This window comes from Chiloscyllium punctatum, chromosome 38 (assembly GCF_047496795.1).
Source record: "Chiloscyllium punctatum isolate Juve2018m chromosome 38, sChiPun1.3, whole genome shotgun sequence".
Taxonomy (NCBI): domain Eukaryota; kingdom Metazoa; phylum Chordata; class Chondrichthyes; order Orectolobiformes; family Hemiscylliidae; genus Chiloscyllium; species Chiloscyllium punctatum.
Window position 1 is genome coordinate 59,804,730 of NC_092776.1, and position 17,185 is coordinate 59,821,914.

The following is a 17,185-nucleotide window of genomic DNA, read 5'->3' on the forward strand; positions in this document are numbered from 1 at the left end:
TGCTAGTGGAGAAAGAAACCATGTTAATGACCTGGGAATGTCTTCCTTGCTAAACTCCTAGTTTGGCCTGACCCCCTCAGGAGAAAGCTCCTGGAAAGGCAGGATTTTCAATCTGGGGATTGGTAGTTGTTGCAGTTTGGTGTGTTCCATTTCACTTTCAGAGAATTTGTGTGACATGCCAAAGGCTTAAGCAGCAGTGTGAACTGTTCTGGAGAAGCTGCAACTGAGGTAGGCAATTCTGTCAATTTGAAATCTTTGACCAGCAACTCAAATAGTTGGCTTCACATATTTCTTCTGTGGGACAGATTGGTATGTGTCTTCAGTCCTTTTGATGTCGATCGTGAGACTGTGCAGATGAGAAGTTCTCCAGGCTATATTGCATTTCTTTTTCTAAATGGGCACAGTTCTCAGTGACAAGAAAGTCTTCAAATACAGCTTCCTGTACTTTGGTTATACGTTGTTATCTTCTCAAACTGAAGATGTTACCTTTGTGTGACATCTATTTTGGATGCCATTTTCATTAACACACAGTGCTTCACTGCTGAGACCATTACATTGAACAGCCAACACAGCCCTGTTTCATTCTATGGATATCAAAAGGCTCCCTACCTTCCAGAACAGGAGTCAACATAAGTTGTGTAGTTTCAGTACAGATCAGTTAATTTTTCTGCACAGCAAAATGTTGCAGTGGTACTTTGTAGACCCTTACACTAGCTGTGTTAAATGCTTTAAGTCAGTTGAGAATCCTTTGTAACTGAATGGATCCAAGAGGAAGACACTGTATTCTGCAATCTTCCAATATTTCCCAATACCAGATATTACTCATTTTTCCTCCTACTTTATTCCATCCACTGCTACCTGTCCTGCCAACATTTTGAAGATTAAAAACCCTGACCTCACAAGCCATTGGTAATTCGACCTCTGCAATCAATTCCATTTCTCTTGCCCACACCTCCAACTGCCCTGCAGTCTAGTTATTAAGCCCCACTGTCACGCACACCTTATGTGAATGTGTTATTAGCATCGGCCCAATCTTGACAGTTCATATCTAGCACTGTGAAGGTTACTGGCTTCTTTGAAGTAGGACAGAACCCAACATGGGAAGCTCCTCAGGGCTACCTCTTATCTTAATAAGGAACTGGTGTGATGGAGTAGTAAATTAGCATAAATAAAGGATTGGGCTAATTAATGAACGGCAAGGAATTCGGATAAGGCATACATTTCAAGATAGCAAACTGGAGTGCCACACGATTCAGTGCTGGAGCCACAATTATTTACACCAATTGTTAATGACTTGGAAGATGAAAGTGAATGTGCTATTGCTGAGTTTGTGGATGACATAAAAATATGTCAGAAAGCAAGTGATAAGAATGACACAGAGTCTACAGAGGGATATAAACAAAAACTTGGCAGTGAATAGTCAAAAACTTGGCAGATCAAGAATAATCTGGGAAGGAAGAATAGAGGAGATTATTGTTATTTAAATGCAGCTGCATCACAGGGATTTTGGATTGTTGGGCATAAATCACAAAAAAAGCTTAAAATTCAGCAAGTAATACAGAAGACAAATGGAATGTTGAGCTTTATTTCTAAGGGTATAAAGTATAAAAATAGGGAAATCTGCTGAAACTGTACAAGGCTTTATTTAGACCACCATATTGTGAGTAGTTTTGATCCCTTTCTTTTATCTAAGGAAAGATTTACAGGCATTAGAGGCAGTCCAGAGAAAGTTCCTGAGGTTTCTTGGAATCCCAACTGTGTGGAAGCAGGCCAGTTGGCACATCAACTCCACACCAACCCTTCGAAGAACATCCCACTGACACCCCCCTTCACCCCCAATCCCTACAACTCCCTGCATTTCCTATGGCAAATCCACCTAACCTTAACATCCCTGAACACTATGGGCAATTTAGCATGGCCAATCCACCTAGCCTCCACATGTTTGGCTTTTGGGAGGAAACCGGAGCACCCAGAGGAAACCCACACAGACACGGGGAGAATGTGCAAACTCCACACAGTCAGTTGCCAGAGATGGAATGAAATGAGGTCCCTGGCGCTGTGAGGCAGCAGTGCTAACCACTGAGCCACCATGCTATCCATAGGTTGGTCCTGGGTTTGGGGGGGGAGTTTCTTAATAGGTTGAATAGCATGCAATTCTGCCTCTCATTCTAAAATCGAATGAGTAATCTTATTGAAGCATTCAAGATTCTGAGAGGCTTAACAGGGTAAATGCTGAGAGGTTAGTTTTCCTTGTGGGAGAATATGGGACCAGAGAACATAATCTCCATGTAAGGGGCTACTTAGTTATGACAGAAGTGAAGAATGTCTTCCCTGAGGGTAGTGAATCTTTGGAATTCTTTTACCGAGAAGGCTGTAGAGGCTGAATCTTTCAGTATATCCCAGGCTGCGACAGACAGATCTTTAATCAGTAAGAGAATTAAGATGCGGGAAGGTGGAATTGAGCATTATCAAATCAGCTGTGATCTCAGTGTAGGTGGAGCAGACTCACATGGGCCAAATGGTTGACTTCAGGTCTTACATCTTGTGGTCTCAAGAGTGATGTTGTAGACAGCCGTATAAAGTTCTGCTGTTATTCCACAAGAGGGCTGGAGGTGAAATTTACATTGTTGCTTTATTCTATCTCCTAAAACACAATTAAGAATGGATTGAGGAATAAAAATGATAATTAGATTCACAGGGTGGCAATCAGTTAATTGGAAAGGTGATTTTTTTGAAAAACTTACTTAAAACCAGCTTTTGGAATCTTGGTAGAAAAATGAGAATAGAAATCTGGGAGTAATGACTGAAACAAAAGCAAAGACATTGGTAGGTATTTTTAATCAATTTGTTCAGACAGATTATGAAACATCTGTAGAGCAGGTAGAACTTAAACCCAGGCCACCTGGCTGAGAAGTACCAATGCTCCACAAAACCCCTAAAAAGATATTTGTAATCTTGACACTGTCCTCAAAATGAGAGTACTGAGTTTACAAGTTCAGTGTAATTTATGTGCTCTGCAGTGTTCTAATGGAATTCCAGTTGGAAACACGGTGTGGTCCATTTAGTTTAGTGTTCAATCTGTTTGCTTTGAGTCTGTATCATTGTGTATTGATTGAAGAGTAAATCATGGGCTTGTCCTTTCATTTAATATATTCAACATTATTCTGTTGAGGAATAACATAACAAAAGCATGGAGATAGTTTCTTTGCAGAACTTCTTCAATTTAATGACATTGGGGAAAGGCTGAGAAGAGATATCACCTGTTATCCACCACTGCTAAATCATCCATGTTTCCACTTTATAACGTTTTTATATACAGAGCCTGTTCAGGGTAGTACAACAACACCAAACACAAACAAAGACAGAAATTGCTGGAAAAGCTCAGCAGATCTGTCAGCATCTGTGGAGAGAAAACAAAGTTAACGTTTCAGGTTGAGTGACCCTTACTCAGAATAAGGACCAGATACATACTACGTTTCAAATGCGAAATGTTGTTTACAGATATTTTTGAATCAACTGACTCAGATGTTATTACATATCTTTAGAATGAGTGTGACTAGTACATGGGTCTCCTGGCCCAGAGTACTGACACTGCCACTGCACCACATAATCAGGTGAGAATCGATGTTTTATTTTCTAACTAACTCGTTCAGAGATGTTATTACACCCCTTTGGAGCAGGTGGGGTTTGAACATAGGCCTCCTGGTTCAGAGTGGATTCGAATAAGACACACGTGTTTGAAAGTCTAGTTTTAATTGTTTAAATCCAATTGATGACTACCATCACTTACTCATGTTCTGAGAGATGATGACTTAGCACTCAAGTGCTGATTCGAAGCAATCCTTGCGGAATAAAAGCCTCATGGACCCATTTCTACTGATGGCATGGAGTGTTCTGACTGACGCACAGTGAACATTGCATGACTGCTGGGCACAAAGTTTAACGGTGCACAGATTCCTGAATGTATCAGTAAAGGTGAGAGGTTCTTACTCTGAGATGGTAAGAAGCTCCCTCAGCATTCAGCCTTCTCTTTGACAGTAGCTGATGCTGCTCTGCCTCACCCATGCTAATCCAACTTCACACCAAGGAAGACTCCTAACAAAATGTCTGTAACTAAGCACTCCCTTTTCGTTGGTGCTTTATTTCAGGTGTTGTAGCTCAGCAATCATTCATTCGTAGTGTTCTGACACCAAAGCTCTGACAGTGACTGTCGACTGCACATTCGTACAATATTATGTTGATTTTTTAAAATTTAAAGAAAAGTTGACTTTCTTTCGCACTTAATTTCTCTTATAATTTTAATGAAATAGGTATCACTAATTGGTGTTTGTCATCATTTGTTACATTTATGAGAGTTATCGCTGCTAATGTGCATGGTCCTTGATGTCAGTCAGCACAGCCTACTCATTTTAAATGAGGTGCTCAGAAAATTTCCAGGGAAAATATTAATGGACTGTTTGTGATGTCTTTACAATCTGTCCCAGAAAGTCCTCTGGTATCAACAGTCCGTTTCAGCACAGTAAATCTCAAGCAACAAGTGAACATTAAAAGCTGAACACAGCCTTAATTAATGCTCAAAGCTCACAGCAGTGATATATTTATTCAGCTGGTTACTGTTAGGAGAGTGCACCAATGGTAAGACTAGTCACTAAACTGCATGCAGCCTCTTCATATGAGTACTGGCAGAGAATTTAATTTACAGTCTGAATCTCAACAAAGTGACTGACTGTGTCTCACTTCCTTTAAAAGGTCTAAACAGTGAGTTAAATGGGTCTTGAGTTGCATGGTTGTGTCATAGACTCTTTAATACCTGAAGTATATTGGAACCATTGGTTGACTTGCATTTACAATGTCAGGGCTCTTGTGGCACACTGGTAGTGCCCCTATATCTGAGCTAAGAAGTCCAGGTTCAAGTCCTACCTGCCCTGGAAGTGTAATGTGTGAACAGGTTAATTAAATTTTGTTTTTTGTTTTAGCATTTTCGACATTGTGATGGTTTAAGCTTGACTTTTATAGAAATTAGCCAGTTTTGAATTGGAACAACATTGCAACAAGTGTAAGCCATTCCATCCCTCAAGCCCATTCCACTACCATTCAATGAAATTGTGACTTCGCCTTTACAGTCACTTTTGCCTCATATCCCTTCATACTTTTGCAAGTCAATCAACTTTTTCTTTAAGGAGTTAGACTGCATATCAGCTTTGATTTCATTGAATGGCAGATCAAGCTTGGGAAGTGGAATAGGCAACTGCTGCTCTTTCCTGTGGTCCACTCAGATACCTTGCCTTTCAATAAACAAAACATTTCTGTATGCTTCACTATTCTTGAAAATTCCTGTCATTGTCCACTTCTCCAAGAGACCAACTATTTTCTTTGAACCCAACATCTAACCCTTTGATCCCCCACAGAATACCTCAATGCTCAAGGTGGGTGGGTGGAGGAAGTGGAATTGGTGGATCAGCAGTAAATGGGAAGATTCTTGGGGGCTGGGTGTAGCACAGAAACCAGTGGGAGAGCTCCTATTGCCACATTTCTCAATGGCCCATGAACATGAAAGATCACTGGTTCAGCTGGTCAGCGCTAACTTCATCTGGATGAATGGCACACCCCGTTGAATGGATCAAAAGAGTTGTATGTCAGTGTAGTATAGTTCACAGTTTTGTGGGAGAGCATATTTATGTAATTCCCGAACTGCGCCAAAATTGCAGACATCAATGAGAATGTCATAACATAATAATACATAACCATGTTTTTGTTCCTAATCCAAAAACGGTGTTGGAAGTCATCCCAGGTAATCCTCAGATGGTTTAGGGACAACTAATGAAGCATATTAGGTGTATAATTAAATATGAGATGTAGCTGTTTGGCTTACTGTTTAATAAGAAAGACTTGTGTTATATAGCCTGTTTCCAAACTGCAGGACCTCCTGCACTGTTAATATGGTTAATATGGCTAAAAGTCTTTCTCAAAAAGACTTTGTAATTTGACATGTGGATTGAATACTAAAATAAATGTTTCTGTGTTGCCCAGTGCGTTAATTGGATCAAAAACTTGATTTATGTTAGACATTTTTAAATTAACCTGTTTGGAGATGTTACTACACATCTTTGAATCAGGTGGGACTTGAACCTGGGCCTCCTGGCTCAGAGGTAAGGACACTACTGTTCGGCGGCACAGTGGCTTAGTGGTGAGCACTGCTGCCTCACAGCACCAGGGACACGGGTTCGATTCCAGCCTCGGGCGACTTGCTCTGTGGAGTTTGCACATTCTCCCTGTGTCTGCGTGGGTTTTCTCCGGGTGTACCGGTTTCCTCCCACACCACAACGATGTGTAGTTAGGTAGGTCGGCCAGACTAAATTGTCCATAATCTCCAGTGATGTGTAGGTTTTCTGGATTCACCATGGTAGGTGTGGGATTATGGGGTAGGGTAGGGGGCTGGCTCTCAATGGGATGCTGTTCAGAAGGTCAGTGTAGACTCGATGGGATGAATGGCCTAATTCCACACTGTAGGCATTCTATGATTGCATCAGAAGAGCCCTTCAAGATTTGTTAATTTTTTTTGTCTTACTCTTTTCTATCCAGAAGTGTTCTGACTCACAACTGAACGGTTTTCTTTTCCCATCATTAAAGCACTCCATTTCCAAATTAATTAATTTACATGCAAAGCCCGTTAAGGACAACACAGACCACCAATGAGGAGAAAGAGGCAGGGAAAGAGGGAGATATTTGTATTAACTTTATATTCTTAGTGCTTATAAGAGTGCAATTTTAGACAGAATTTAACTCACAGCTCTGATCCTGTTACCTGGGAATGTCATTGTCATTAAAACAAGGACTTTTATAGCAGCACTGGGATGGAGCATTTCATCATTGGAGAGGGGCTGCGTGACATTGTGTTGTTTTCTTCAGAGTAGGAGATTTGTGTTAAATCTGCACATCTGTGCCAGCTGTTTGTACTTGGATTTAACTCATTGCCTTGTTCTTTCTCTTGTTCTTTGTGCAGTGATCCTGTCCATTTGCAACAGCTACACAACCAGGTCCTACAAGAACAACAAGAAGCAATCCTACAACAATCTCCGCAGCAGTCCTCTTCTATGTCTTCCTCAGTGCCAACTGCATTTCAATCTACCATGAATCTTGTCAGTTCTACTCCTCAATCATCCGTGCAATCAAGCCCATCTAGCAGGTCACCAACTCTGAAATACACCCAGCCCCAGTCATTCAATTATACTCGGCCAAAGCAGTTTGTTGCCACTCAGAGTTTTATGCCAGCTGCTGTCCGAAGTCATTCCCCCTCACTTTCTCCTCTGCCCATGCTGAATAGGGTATCTGAAAGAAAGCAGTATAGTGAAGAGAATTACTTCGGATTTCCACTCACACCAGCATATCAGAATCCTGATAAATATCCTGGTCCAAGTTTGTCATCCCCACTCTCACACAGTTTCTCCATCACGAGTGCTACAGGACAAGCCACTTCTTCTCCAGTTCTTTCTCTGCCAACTTCTCAACCTCGGATTGTATCACCAACTTCCATTAATGCTGGCAACTCCTGCCCAAGTCCAGTTCAGAATCCTGTGGCTTTCCTCAGCTCTGTACTACCATCATTGCCCTCTGCACCATCTACCAATGCTATGGGTCTTCCCAAGAGTGCTCCAGCAATGTAAGTGTCAGTTACAAAAATTTATTACAACTGTGCGATTCAATGTGGGAAGATTGGGAATTGGGACATGAAAGCTTGTTCCTCTAAACTACCATGTAAGGGAATTGTGAGGCTAGATTCTCCATCTGTCAGTCTGCTTTAATTGAATTTGATTGAGCATGTGTTCTGTTGTTCTCTTGTGTACCCCCTTCTCAATCACAGAGTCCATATGATCATAGAATGATCACAGCATTGGAAGATCATTTGGTGTTTTCTGCTTGGGACAGCTCTCTGACAGCTAGAATGCTAATCAGTCCTACTCTGTAACCTTCTCCCCATGATCTTATACATTTATTGCTGTCTAATAGTCATAGAGTCACACAGCACGGAAACAGACCCTTCGGCCCAACTTGTCCATGCTGACCAGGCTTCCTAAACTGAACTAGTCCCATTTGCCTGGGCATGGACCATATCCCTCTAAACCTTTCTTACCTATGTACCTGTCCAAGTGTACTTTAAATGTTGTAATTGTACCAGCCTCCATTACTTCCTCTGGCAGCTCATTCCATGTACACGTCATCCTCTGTGTGAAAAAGTTGCCCCTTCGGTCTCTTTGAAATCTTTCTCCTCTCACCTTAAACCTGTGCCCTTGAGTTTTAGACTCCCCCACCCTGGGGAAAAGACCTTGCCTAATAACTATCCGGTTTGGTTTTGAGAATTGAATCTGCCTGCTCCATGTGTGCAAGCAGTGCATTCCGGATCCTAAACATTTGTGGCTTCAAAAAGCTCTTCCTCATGTTTCCTCAGGTTCTTTTGCCAATTATCTTAAACCTGTGCACTCTGTTCCTTGGGACCTTTATCTATGTTGGAACAGTTTCTCCCTGTCTGTTCGGCATGCTCTTTTCCTCAGGCCCTCTGCCTATATAAGAAAGTTTCTCCCTGTCTATTCCTGTCCTTTTACTGTTTTTCCTGTCTGACTATGGTTCAGTTTCTGTTTGGAAGCAGAATATTAGACCCCACTTCTGGCTAATTACTGTTTGTTTCAGACAGATGATCTCACTTTGAGGGAGCCCAGCATTGTCTCAATTGTGGGGTATGTGGGGGTTAACTTGTCTCCATGTGAGGACAGAATAGGAATGGGCAAGCCATCAGAATATGTTTTTGTGGACAGCATCAGCAAGTAAAAATTCAATGAAGATAGGCTCCATCCTGAATTCCTGTACTCCTCACAAACACACCCAGTTTTGTCTCTATCGACACCAAGATTATTAGATCATCAATCACACTGTAGATCCGAAAAGAATTTCCTTATGTCAAAATGCCACACTTTCCCAGCTGAATGCATCCATTTCTAATAGTTACTGCATTATCTTATGGATAGTTTTCTCCTGTTACTTTAATGAAGCGAAGCCACAAACTTAAGAAAAATACAACCTTCAGCAACATGATTAACTGATTTTATTCTGATAAAAATTTATCTGTGAAACAAATAACTTGCTCGAGAACAAAGACTTTGCTTAATGGTAACTGAAAAGTCAGTATCAAGAGGCTGGTATGTGACAAGATGTGAGTGTTCAAATTGGAATAATTGTGCAACTTTGTCTCCATTTGTTAGCACTGTGCAAAATGGAACAGACTTCTAAAAGATCTAGCAATTCAAAATCACCCATCCGTGATGTGTTGAGGGACATCAGCAGAATTGTACTTCAGCACAATCTGCAACATTATGGCCCACCATTTCCCTCACTCAACCATTACCATCAAGCCCAAGGATTATCCCTGGCTCAATGAGAGTGCAGAAAAGCATGCCAGGGATACTTAAAAATATGATGTCAGACTGCTAAAGCTACAAAACAGAGATACTTGCATGCCAAACAGAATGAGCAGCATGTGATAGAGAGAGCTAAGTGACTCCACAACCACAGTTCAGAATTGAATGAGAAACTCCGTTTCAAAAATACAGGAGTTAAGTGGCAATCCAACAGTCATGGATGGTAGATCAGCCAACGAATTCTCTGCAGCCAGTATCAGCCATTATTATGGGCTTTCAGAACAAGATTGTGCACCTTTGCTGACTATGGGCTGTTTTATAAGGCGTGTTATAATGCCGAACTGGATCACCAAATTTATAGTTATAATCCAGTTAGGGACCAATACCCTTACATTGTCAAAGTTAATAAAAGGTGAGACCAAATAGAGGATAAAGCCATAATATTCATAAAGCCAAATAGAGGATCAAGCCATAAAGCCATGGTTTTGAACAATCACACTTCCTTACTGTACAAGTTAGATCAGTAATACAGTCTTCATTACACAGATAACTCACTTCTAACACCCAGAATTAAACATGAATAATATATTGTGATCAAACACCCATTGCTCATGTCAAATAGGGAATGTAATCAGGACAAATTCCTTGCAGTGGTTGCCAAATGTTAAGGACGCTATGGGTCATCAAATCTTCACAAGGGATTGAACTTTTTAACTTTTAGAAATCTGGTCTTGAAACCTCTTCTCCGCCCCCCAACTTCAACAGACTCTCTGTCAAAGCCTTCCTCAGTGACTGCTACAGTTCTGATTGATCACCGTCCTGTCCTGAGTCCACGATCCCCTGGACCTAAGGCTACATTCCGTGTATTCCTCAGACACTGAAGCTGTACAAATGGAGCAAGACCTGGATAATATCCAGGCTTGGGTTAACAAGTGACAAGTAACATTCATGCCAAACAAAATGCCAGGCAATCACCATCCCCAGCAAGAGACAATCTAACCACTGCCCCTTGACATTACAATCATTGAAAAACCCATTATCAACATCTTAGGGATTGCCATGAACCAGAAACTCAACTGCACTCACCATAAAAATACAGAGGCTACAAACATCAGGTCAGAGACTGGGAATACTGCGGTGAGTAACTCACCTCCTGACTCCCCTAAATCTGCAAGGGACAAGTCAGAAGTGTGATGGAATACTCCCCACTTGCCTGGATGGGTGCAGCTCCAACAACACTCCGGAAGCTTGACACCATCCAGGACAAAGCAGCTCACATGATTGGCACCACACCCACAAACATCCACTCCCTCCATCACCGATGCTTAATAGCAGCAGTGTGTACTATTTACAAGATGGACTGCAGAAATTCACCAAAGATCCTCAGGCAGCACCTTTCAACCCATGACCACTTCCACAAGGGCAACTGATACATGGGAACACCACCACCCGCACGTTTCCCCTCCAAAACACTCATCTTCTTGCTTGGAAACATATTGCCGTTCTTTCAGTGTCGCTGGATCAACATCAAAATCCTGGAATTCCCTGCTTAACAGTGTTGCGTGTCAATTCACAGCATGTAGACTGCAGCAGTTCAAGAAGGCAGTCCACCAGCACCTTCTTAAAGGCAACTAGGGAAGGGCAATAAATGCTGGCCCAGTCAGCAGTGTTCACCCTTGAGAGAATTTTTAAAAAATTATTCTTTGGCACAACTCTGACTTTTGCTGACAACGAGTTTCATCTGCCTTTAGATTTTCCTTAGGCTCGAAGCAAATACTGCTTTTAACATAGATACACACAGGCTCATGCTCACTGTTGAAGCTATACTGACCTATTAGTGGCACTTGGCTTGTTGTGAACACCACAACTTCCAGGACTTTTCCAAAGCATTGACTGAGAAACATAGCTATCCAATAATTCAGAGAATTTGATGTACCTAATAGCAACAGTGATACGTCCATCTGTTCTTGGAAACTAACTTACTGTTCCATATATAGATATCATGTAAATCAGTTGTCTTCCTTGTAATTAAAATTAGGACTCCTAACATGGAATCTATTTTCACTCTGTCTCTGTCAACTCACTGACATTTTTAACCCTATCTACTTTTGTACTCAAGTTAGTGACCCATCAAACTTTCCTGAGTCAACAAATGAAAGTCCCTCTGCTGTTGCTGGGCAGAATTGAATGTTGCCATCTTGCAACTGCTTGTTCAGAAAATGTCACCAGTCGCAGCTGTTGTCTTGCTCTGTACAAAAGAAAATGAATATAACCAAATAATTTCATCATGTGTGGTACATCATAGACTTAAGCTGACCCAAAATAATTTCACATGGGTTCTAACAGTTAATCCAGTAGCAACATGTTAACCAACTGCATCATCTTGTTGTTAATGGGTGCTAAATTACTACTTTATCTTGAATCTATTATATTTGTTTTATTCATTACATGTGTGCAAATGCTACAAAGTTACAGTTTTTTGTTTAATGATGCAGCCCTCCACAAGGTATCTTGAAGAAAGTGCCCAAGTCTCCACGAACATCCATAGATGATGAAATACGGGATAGCAAGGATGCTGTAATATACGACTTAGACAGGAAGTTACGCTTCAAAGATGATGTTTCCCAAATTGGGCAGCAGGTAAGAGCTTTCTACACAAAGTGGATCAAACAATTTTCTTACTGCATTGACACTGAAAATAGATTTCTAATTCCATCTTCAGCGATATTTTGTTAGATGTTTTTATGTGACAGGGATAATGTTCCAACTCCTTTAAAGTGCAACAGCAATCAGTTGCGCAGGGTATATTTATAAACCTACATAATTCCTTTGCACCCCTAGCTATAATTGTAAAATATGATGATGTGTCCTTTGATTTTAATAAGCGTTATGAAGATAAATTCAGGGATGCTGCATTCCTAAATGAGAATCTTGCTCAGTAGTAGTTAGAACCCCATGGAGTTATTTGGCATATTCAGTTTTCACAGCCGCAACCAACAAGTCTCAGTTGAGAAATTCAGCATCAATAAATTTACTCAAAGGATCTACGAAGTCATGCTATAGTCAGCTACAACAAGCCCACTGCCAGCTAATAGCTACAGCAGAGGTTTGCTCTATTTGTAATGGTCACTTTAGAGAATCGTCATAACAAGATATTAAGACACTACAATTCCCTTCCTTAAAGCACTGTGAATTTATATACCCACATGTGTTGCACCAGTGCAGAAGCAATTTAGAGCCACCTTCTTAAGACAGTTTAGAGATGGGTGGGAAATATTGACAGTGTCAAATTTCATTAACAAATAACAAAAGTATACAAGCACTCAGGGTGTGAAAATGATAGTTAATTCATTCTGTTGAGGTGTTCCGCTTATTGTTGTAATGCCATTGTCTATCATCCTTCCATAGACAATAATTTATAAAGATAAAATGGCCTGCAGATTTCTTGGACAAAACTCTCCTTCAAACTTTAATGTTGATGAGGTAGAGGATATTGCATCAGCACAGGTACAACAGTATTTGTTTTCAATTTGCTGATCATCTGAATCAGTTACATATGAAAGTATGCAGTTGCTGCAATTAATATTTAACAAGTCATCAGCAAACTAATTATCTGTAATTACATGTATTAAAATATTTAACATATATTAGTTGCATACATATCTAATTTGCACCATATGAAATGAAGCTCCTTTAATACATTATACTCACTATGTAGTGTGCACAGAGATTGCAAGGTACAAATACCTGCTGTTTGTATGAAACTTAGCCATTAACATATTGCCAGTTTCACAGAAACTTCTAATCTTCTGGGTGAAGTTGGAGTCTTCTCATATAACAGTCTGACTTTGGTGGTTCTACTCAAAATTGTCTCTGAACCTTTTTATTAAAAAGTATTATGTATCCTAAATAAATTTATCTGTCACATTCATCACATCGCTCAAGTGACAATAGGTTCTAACTGGATCAGTTCAGATGCATCTAGACACTGTATTTGGTTGTTAATCTGAAATATAACATAAAGGATGTTTGACGTAATGCTATCAAGTAATAGCCATGTATTCATCTGTCTAAAAAATGAATTAATCCAAGCCTTTCATCAACTCATCAAGACATCTGTAGAATCCATCCATCTAAGCCATCCTTCAAATTCATGTATTGATGGAAGGCAGCATTCAATCTTTGATCTATCTGTTCAAACCTTTCATCCTAGATACCCTCCAAGTCCATCTATTTACCCAATCTATCTAATTTGTACATCTATCCTTCCAGTCCACCCAATGTCCATCAATTCAGTCCACCCAGCCCTTCAACTCTGCAAGTGAGCCATGCATCTTTCTGTCTAATCTATCTACCCAGTCCATGTAACAAATTGATCCTTCCATACCAGCTCCCTGAACTCTATCACTCGCTCATCTGATCCCATCACCCATCCAGTCCATCCATTCTTGTTATTTTTCCATCTAACATATCCATCCAATCCACGCATCAATCCAGTTATCCAGCCATTCACAATCTACTTAATGTATCAGATTACCCATTTAACTAATCTATCCAGCTATACACCCTTTTTGGGGGAGGGCGATAGCCTAATGGTATTATTATTATCGAACTAGTAATCCAAAGACACAGGTAATGTTCTGGAGACCTGAGATGAAATCCAGCCTTGGTAGATGGTGGAATTTCATTCAATAAAAATCTAGAATTACAAGTGTAATGATGACTGTGAAAGCATTGGTAATTATTAGAAAAAAAATCCAGTTCACTGATGTCCTTTAGAGATGGAAACGGCTGTCCTTATCTGCTCAGGCCTCCATGTAACACCAGACCCATTACAATATGGTTAATTTTTAACTGCTCACTGAAATGGCCTACCAAGCCACAATTGCAGGAATATCTCAAAACAAGCCCAGCAGAGGTGGCAGCACAATGGTATGCAGTTAGAAGGGAGTTGCTCTGGGAGTCCTCAACATTGAATCCAACAAAGACCATACAGTCCTATAGGACTAGGTCAAGCATGGGCAAGGAAACCTTCTACTGAGTACCACGCACTGTTCTCCCTGTTGAACAACACTTGGAGGAAGTACTGAGGGTGCATATATACCCTGGGTGGGGATTTCAATGCCCACCACACAGAGTGGCTCAGCAACAGCACTAGTTGATCGAGCTGATTGATTCCTAAAGAACATAGCTGCTCGACTGGGTCTGCAGCAAGTGGTGAGGACACGAACACGAGGGAAAAATATACTTGACCTCATCCTCAACAAACCACCTGCCGAAGATGCCTCTGTCCATGTCAGTGCCAATAGGTGTAACCACCACACAGTCCTTATGAAGGTAAAGTCCAATCTTCACATTGATATTATCTGCCATTGTGTTCAGTGGCACTCTCACCATGCTAAATGGGATAGACTTTGAACAGAACTGGAGACTCAGTACTGGGCATCGATGACATGCTGTGGGCCATCAGCACCAACAGAATTGTACTCCAGCACAATCTATATAACCTGGCATGTCCCTCATTCTATCAATACCATCAACCCTGACTCAATGTAGAGTGCAGGGAGAAAGTTAGGACTGCAGATGCTGGAGATCAGAGCTTAAAAATGTGTTGCGCCTTTCCAGTAACTCAATGTAGAGTGCAGGAAGGCATTCCAGGAGCTGCAGCGGGCAGGCTTGAAAATGAGGCGTCAACCTGGTGAAGCTATACAACAGGTTGTATGCTAAACACCATTAGTAGCAAGTTATATACAGTGCTAAGTGATCCTGCAACCAATGGATCAGATCTGTCGCAATTCTGTCACAGCCAGTTGTAAATGGTGGTGAACAAGTAAACAGCTCACTGGAGGAGGCGGCTTCACAGATATCCCCATCCTCATTGATGGAAGAGCCCAACACATCAGTGCAAAAGATAAGGCATTTTTAAACAATTTACAGCCAGATAGTTCCGTCCAAGTGGATGACCCCATCTCGGCCTCCTCCAGTGAGCCCCAGCATCACAGATACCAGTATTCAGCCAATTTGATTCATTCTGAGGCACAGAATACTGCAAAGGCTTTGGGCCCTGACAATATTCTGGTAGAAATACTGAGGACTTGCACTCCAGAACTTGGCATACCCCTAGGCAATGCATTTACAACACTGGAATCTACCTGACAACATGAAAAATTGCCCAGCTATGTCCTGTGATCAAAGATCAAGAGAAATCCAACCTGGTTAATGACCCCACCACCACCAGTTTAATCTCGAACAAGAGTACGGTAGTGAAAGGTGTTATCATCAGTACTAACAAGCCACACCTGCTCCACAATGACCTGCTCAGTGATGCCAGGTTTGACTTCTGCCAGGGCCACTCAACTCCTGACCTTTGTTCAGACATGGACAAAAGAGTGGAATTCCAAGGGTGAGAATGACACCCTTGATATCAAGGCTCTATTTGACCAAGTGTGGCATCAAGGAGGCCTGGCAACACTGGAGTCAATGGCAATCAGATGGAAATCTCTCTGCTGGGTTGGAATCATACCTGGCATATAGGAAAATGATTATGGTTGTTGTAGGTCAGTCAGCTCCAGGATATCTCTGCGGGGGTTCCTCAGGATAATGTCTTAGACCCAGCCATTAATGACCTTCCCTCCATCATAAGGTCAGAAGTCGGGATGTTTACTGATGATTGCACAATGCTCCGACCATTTGAGACTCCTCAGATACTGATGCAGTCCATGTTGAAATGCAAAAAGCTGTACACAATATACAGGCTCAGGCCAAGACTTAATATTTGTGCTGCACAAATGACAGGCAATGACCATCTCCAACAAGAGACAATTTAACCATCACCTTTTGACATTCAATAGCATTACCATCACTGAATCACTGAAAGGGCTTTTGCCCAAAACGTCGATTTTCCTGCTTCTCAGATGCTGCCTGACCTGCTGTGCTTTTTCCAGCACCACATTCTCAATGCCATCCAGGACAAAGCAGCCCACTTGATTGGCAGTTCCACTCCCTCACTGATGCTCAGTAACTGCTGTGACCGCTAAATACAAGGTGCACTGTAGAAGTTCACCAAGGTTCCTTATCCTTAGACAGTGCCTTCCAAAACCTTAACCACTTCCACCGTGAAGGACCAGGCAGTAGATACATGGGGACACCATCACTTTCAAGTTCCCCTCCAAGCCACTCACCATCCTGACTTGGAAATAACATTGTTCTTTCATTGTTGCTGAGACAAAATTCTGGAATTCCCTCCTTGATGGCATTGTGAGTCTTCCTACAGCACATAGACTGCAACGGTTCAAGAAGGCAGCTCACTACCACATTCTCAATGGCAACAAGAGACAGGCAATAAATGTGGCCAGAGCTTAAAAATGTGTTGCTGGAAAAGCGCAGCAGGTCAGGCAGCATCAAAGGAGAAGGAGAATCGACATTTTGGGCATAAACCCTTCTTCAGGAATGAGGAGGGTGTGCCAAGCAGGCTAAGATTAAAGGTAGGGAGGGGGGACTTGGGGGAGGGGCGTTGGGAATGCGATAGGTGGAAGGAGCTTAAGGTGAGGGTGATAGGCCGGAGAGGGGGTGCAGGCGGAGAGGTCGGGAAGAAGATTGCAGGTCAAGAAGGCGGTGCTGAGTCTGAGGGTTGGGACTGAGAAAAGGTGGGGGGAGGGGAAATGAGGAAGCTGGAAAAATCTGCATTCATCCCTTGTATTTGGAGGGTTCCTAGGTGGAAGATGAGGCGCTCTTCCTCCAGGCGTTGTGTTGCCATGGTCTGATGATGGAGGAGG

The 17,185-nt window shown here is 41.7% G+C and overlaps 1 protein-coding gene across 7 annotated transcripts in view; it reads left to right on the forward strand.

Annotated features, from left to right (window-relative positions):
• The window catches only part of mypn (myopalladin), a 304,790-nt gene that overhangs the window by 233,564 nt on the left and 54,041 nt on the right, over positions 1-17,185 (forward strand). For 5 of the 7 annotated variants that reach the window (XM_072557964.1, XM_072557967.1, XM_072557966.1 and 2 more), the window contains exons 11-13: positions 7,004-7,660; positions 11,906-12,050; positions 12,819-12,917. In XM_072557964.1, coding sequence (XP_072414065.1) covers positions 7,004-7,660; positions 11,906-12,050; positions 12,819-12,917 — 901 coding nt within the window. The remainder of the gene's footprint in view (positions 1-7,003; positions 7,661-11,905; positions 12,051-12,818; positions 12,918-17,185) is intronic. The other 2 variants (XM_072557968.1, XM_072557969.1) reach the window with 1 other exon arrangement.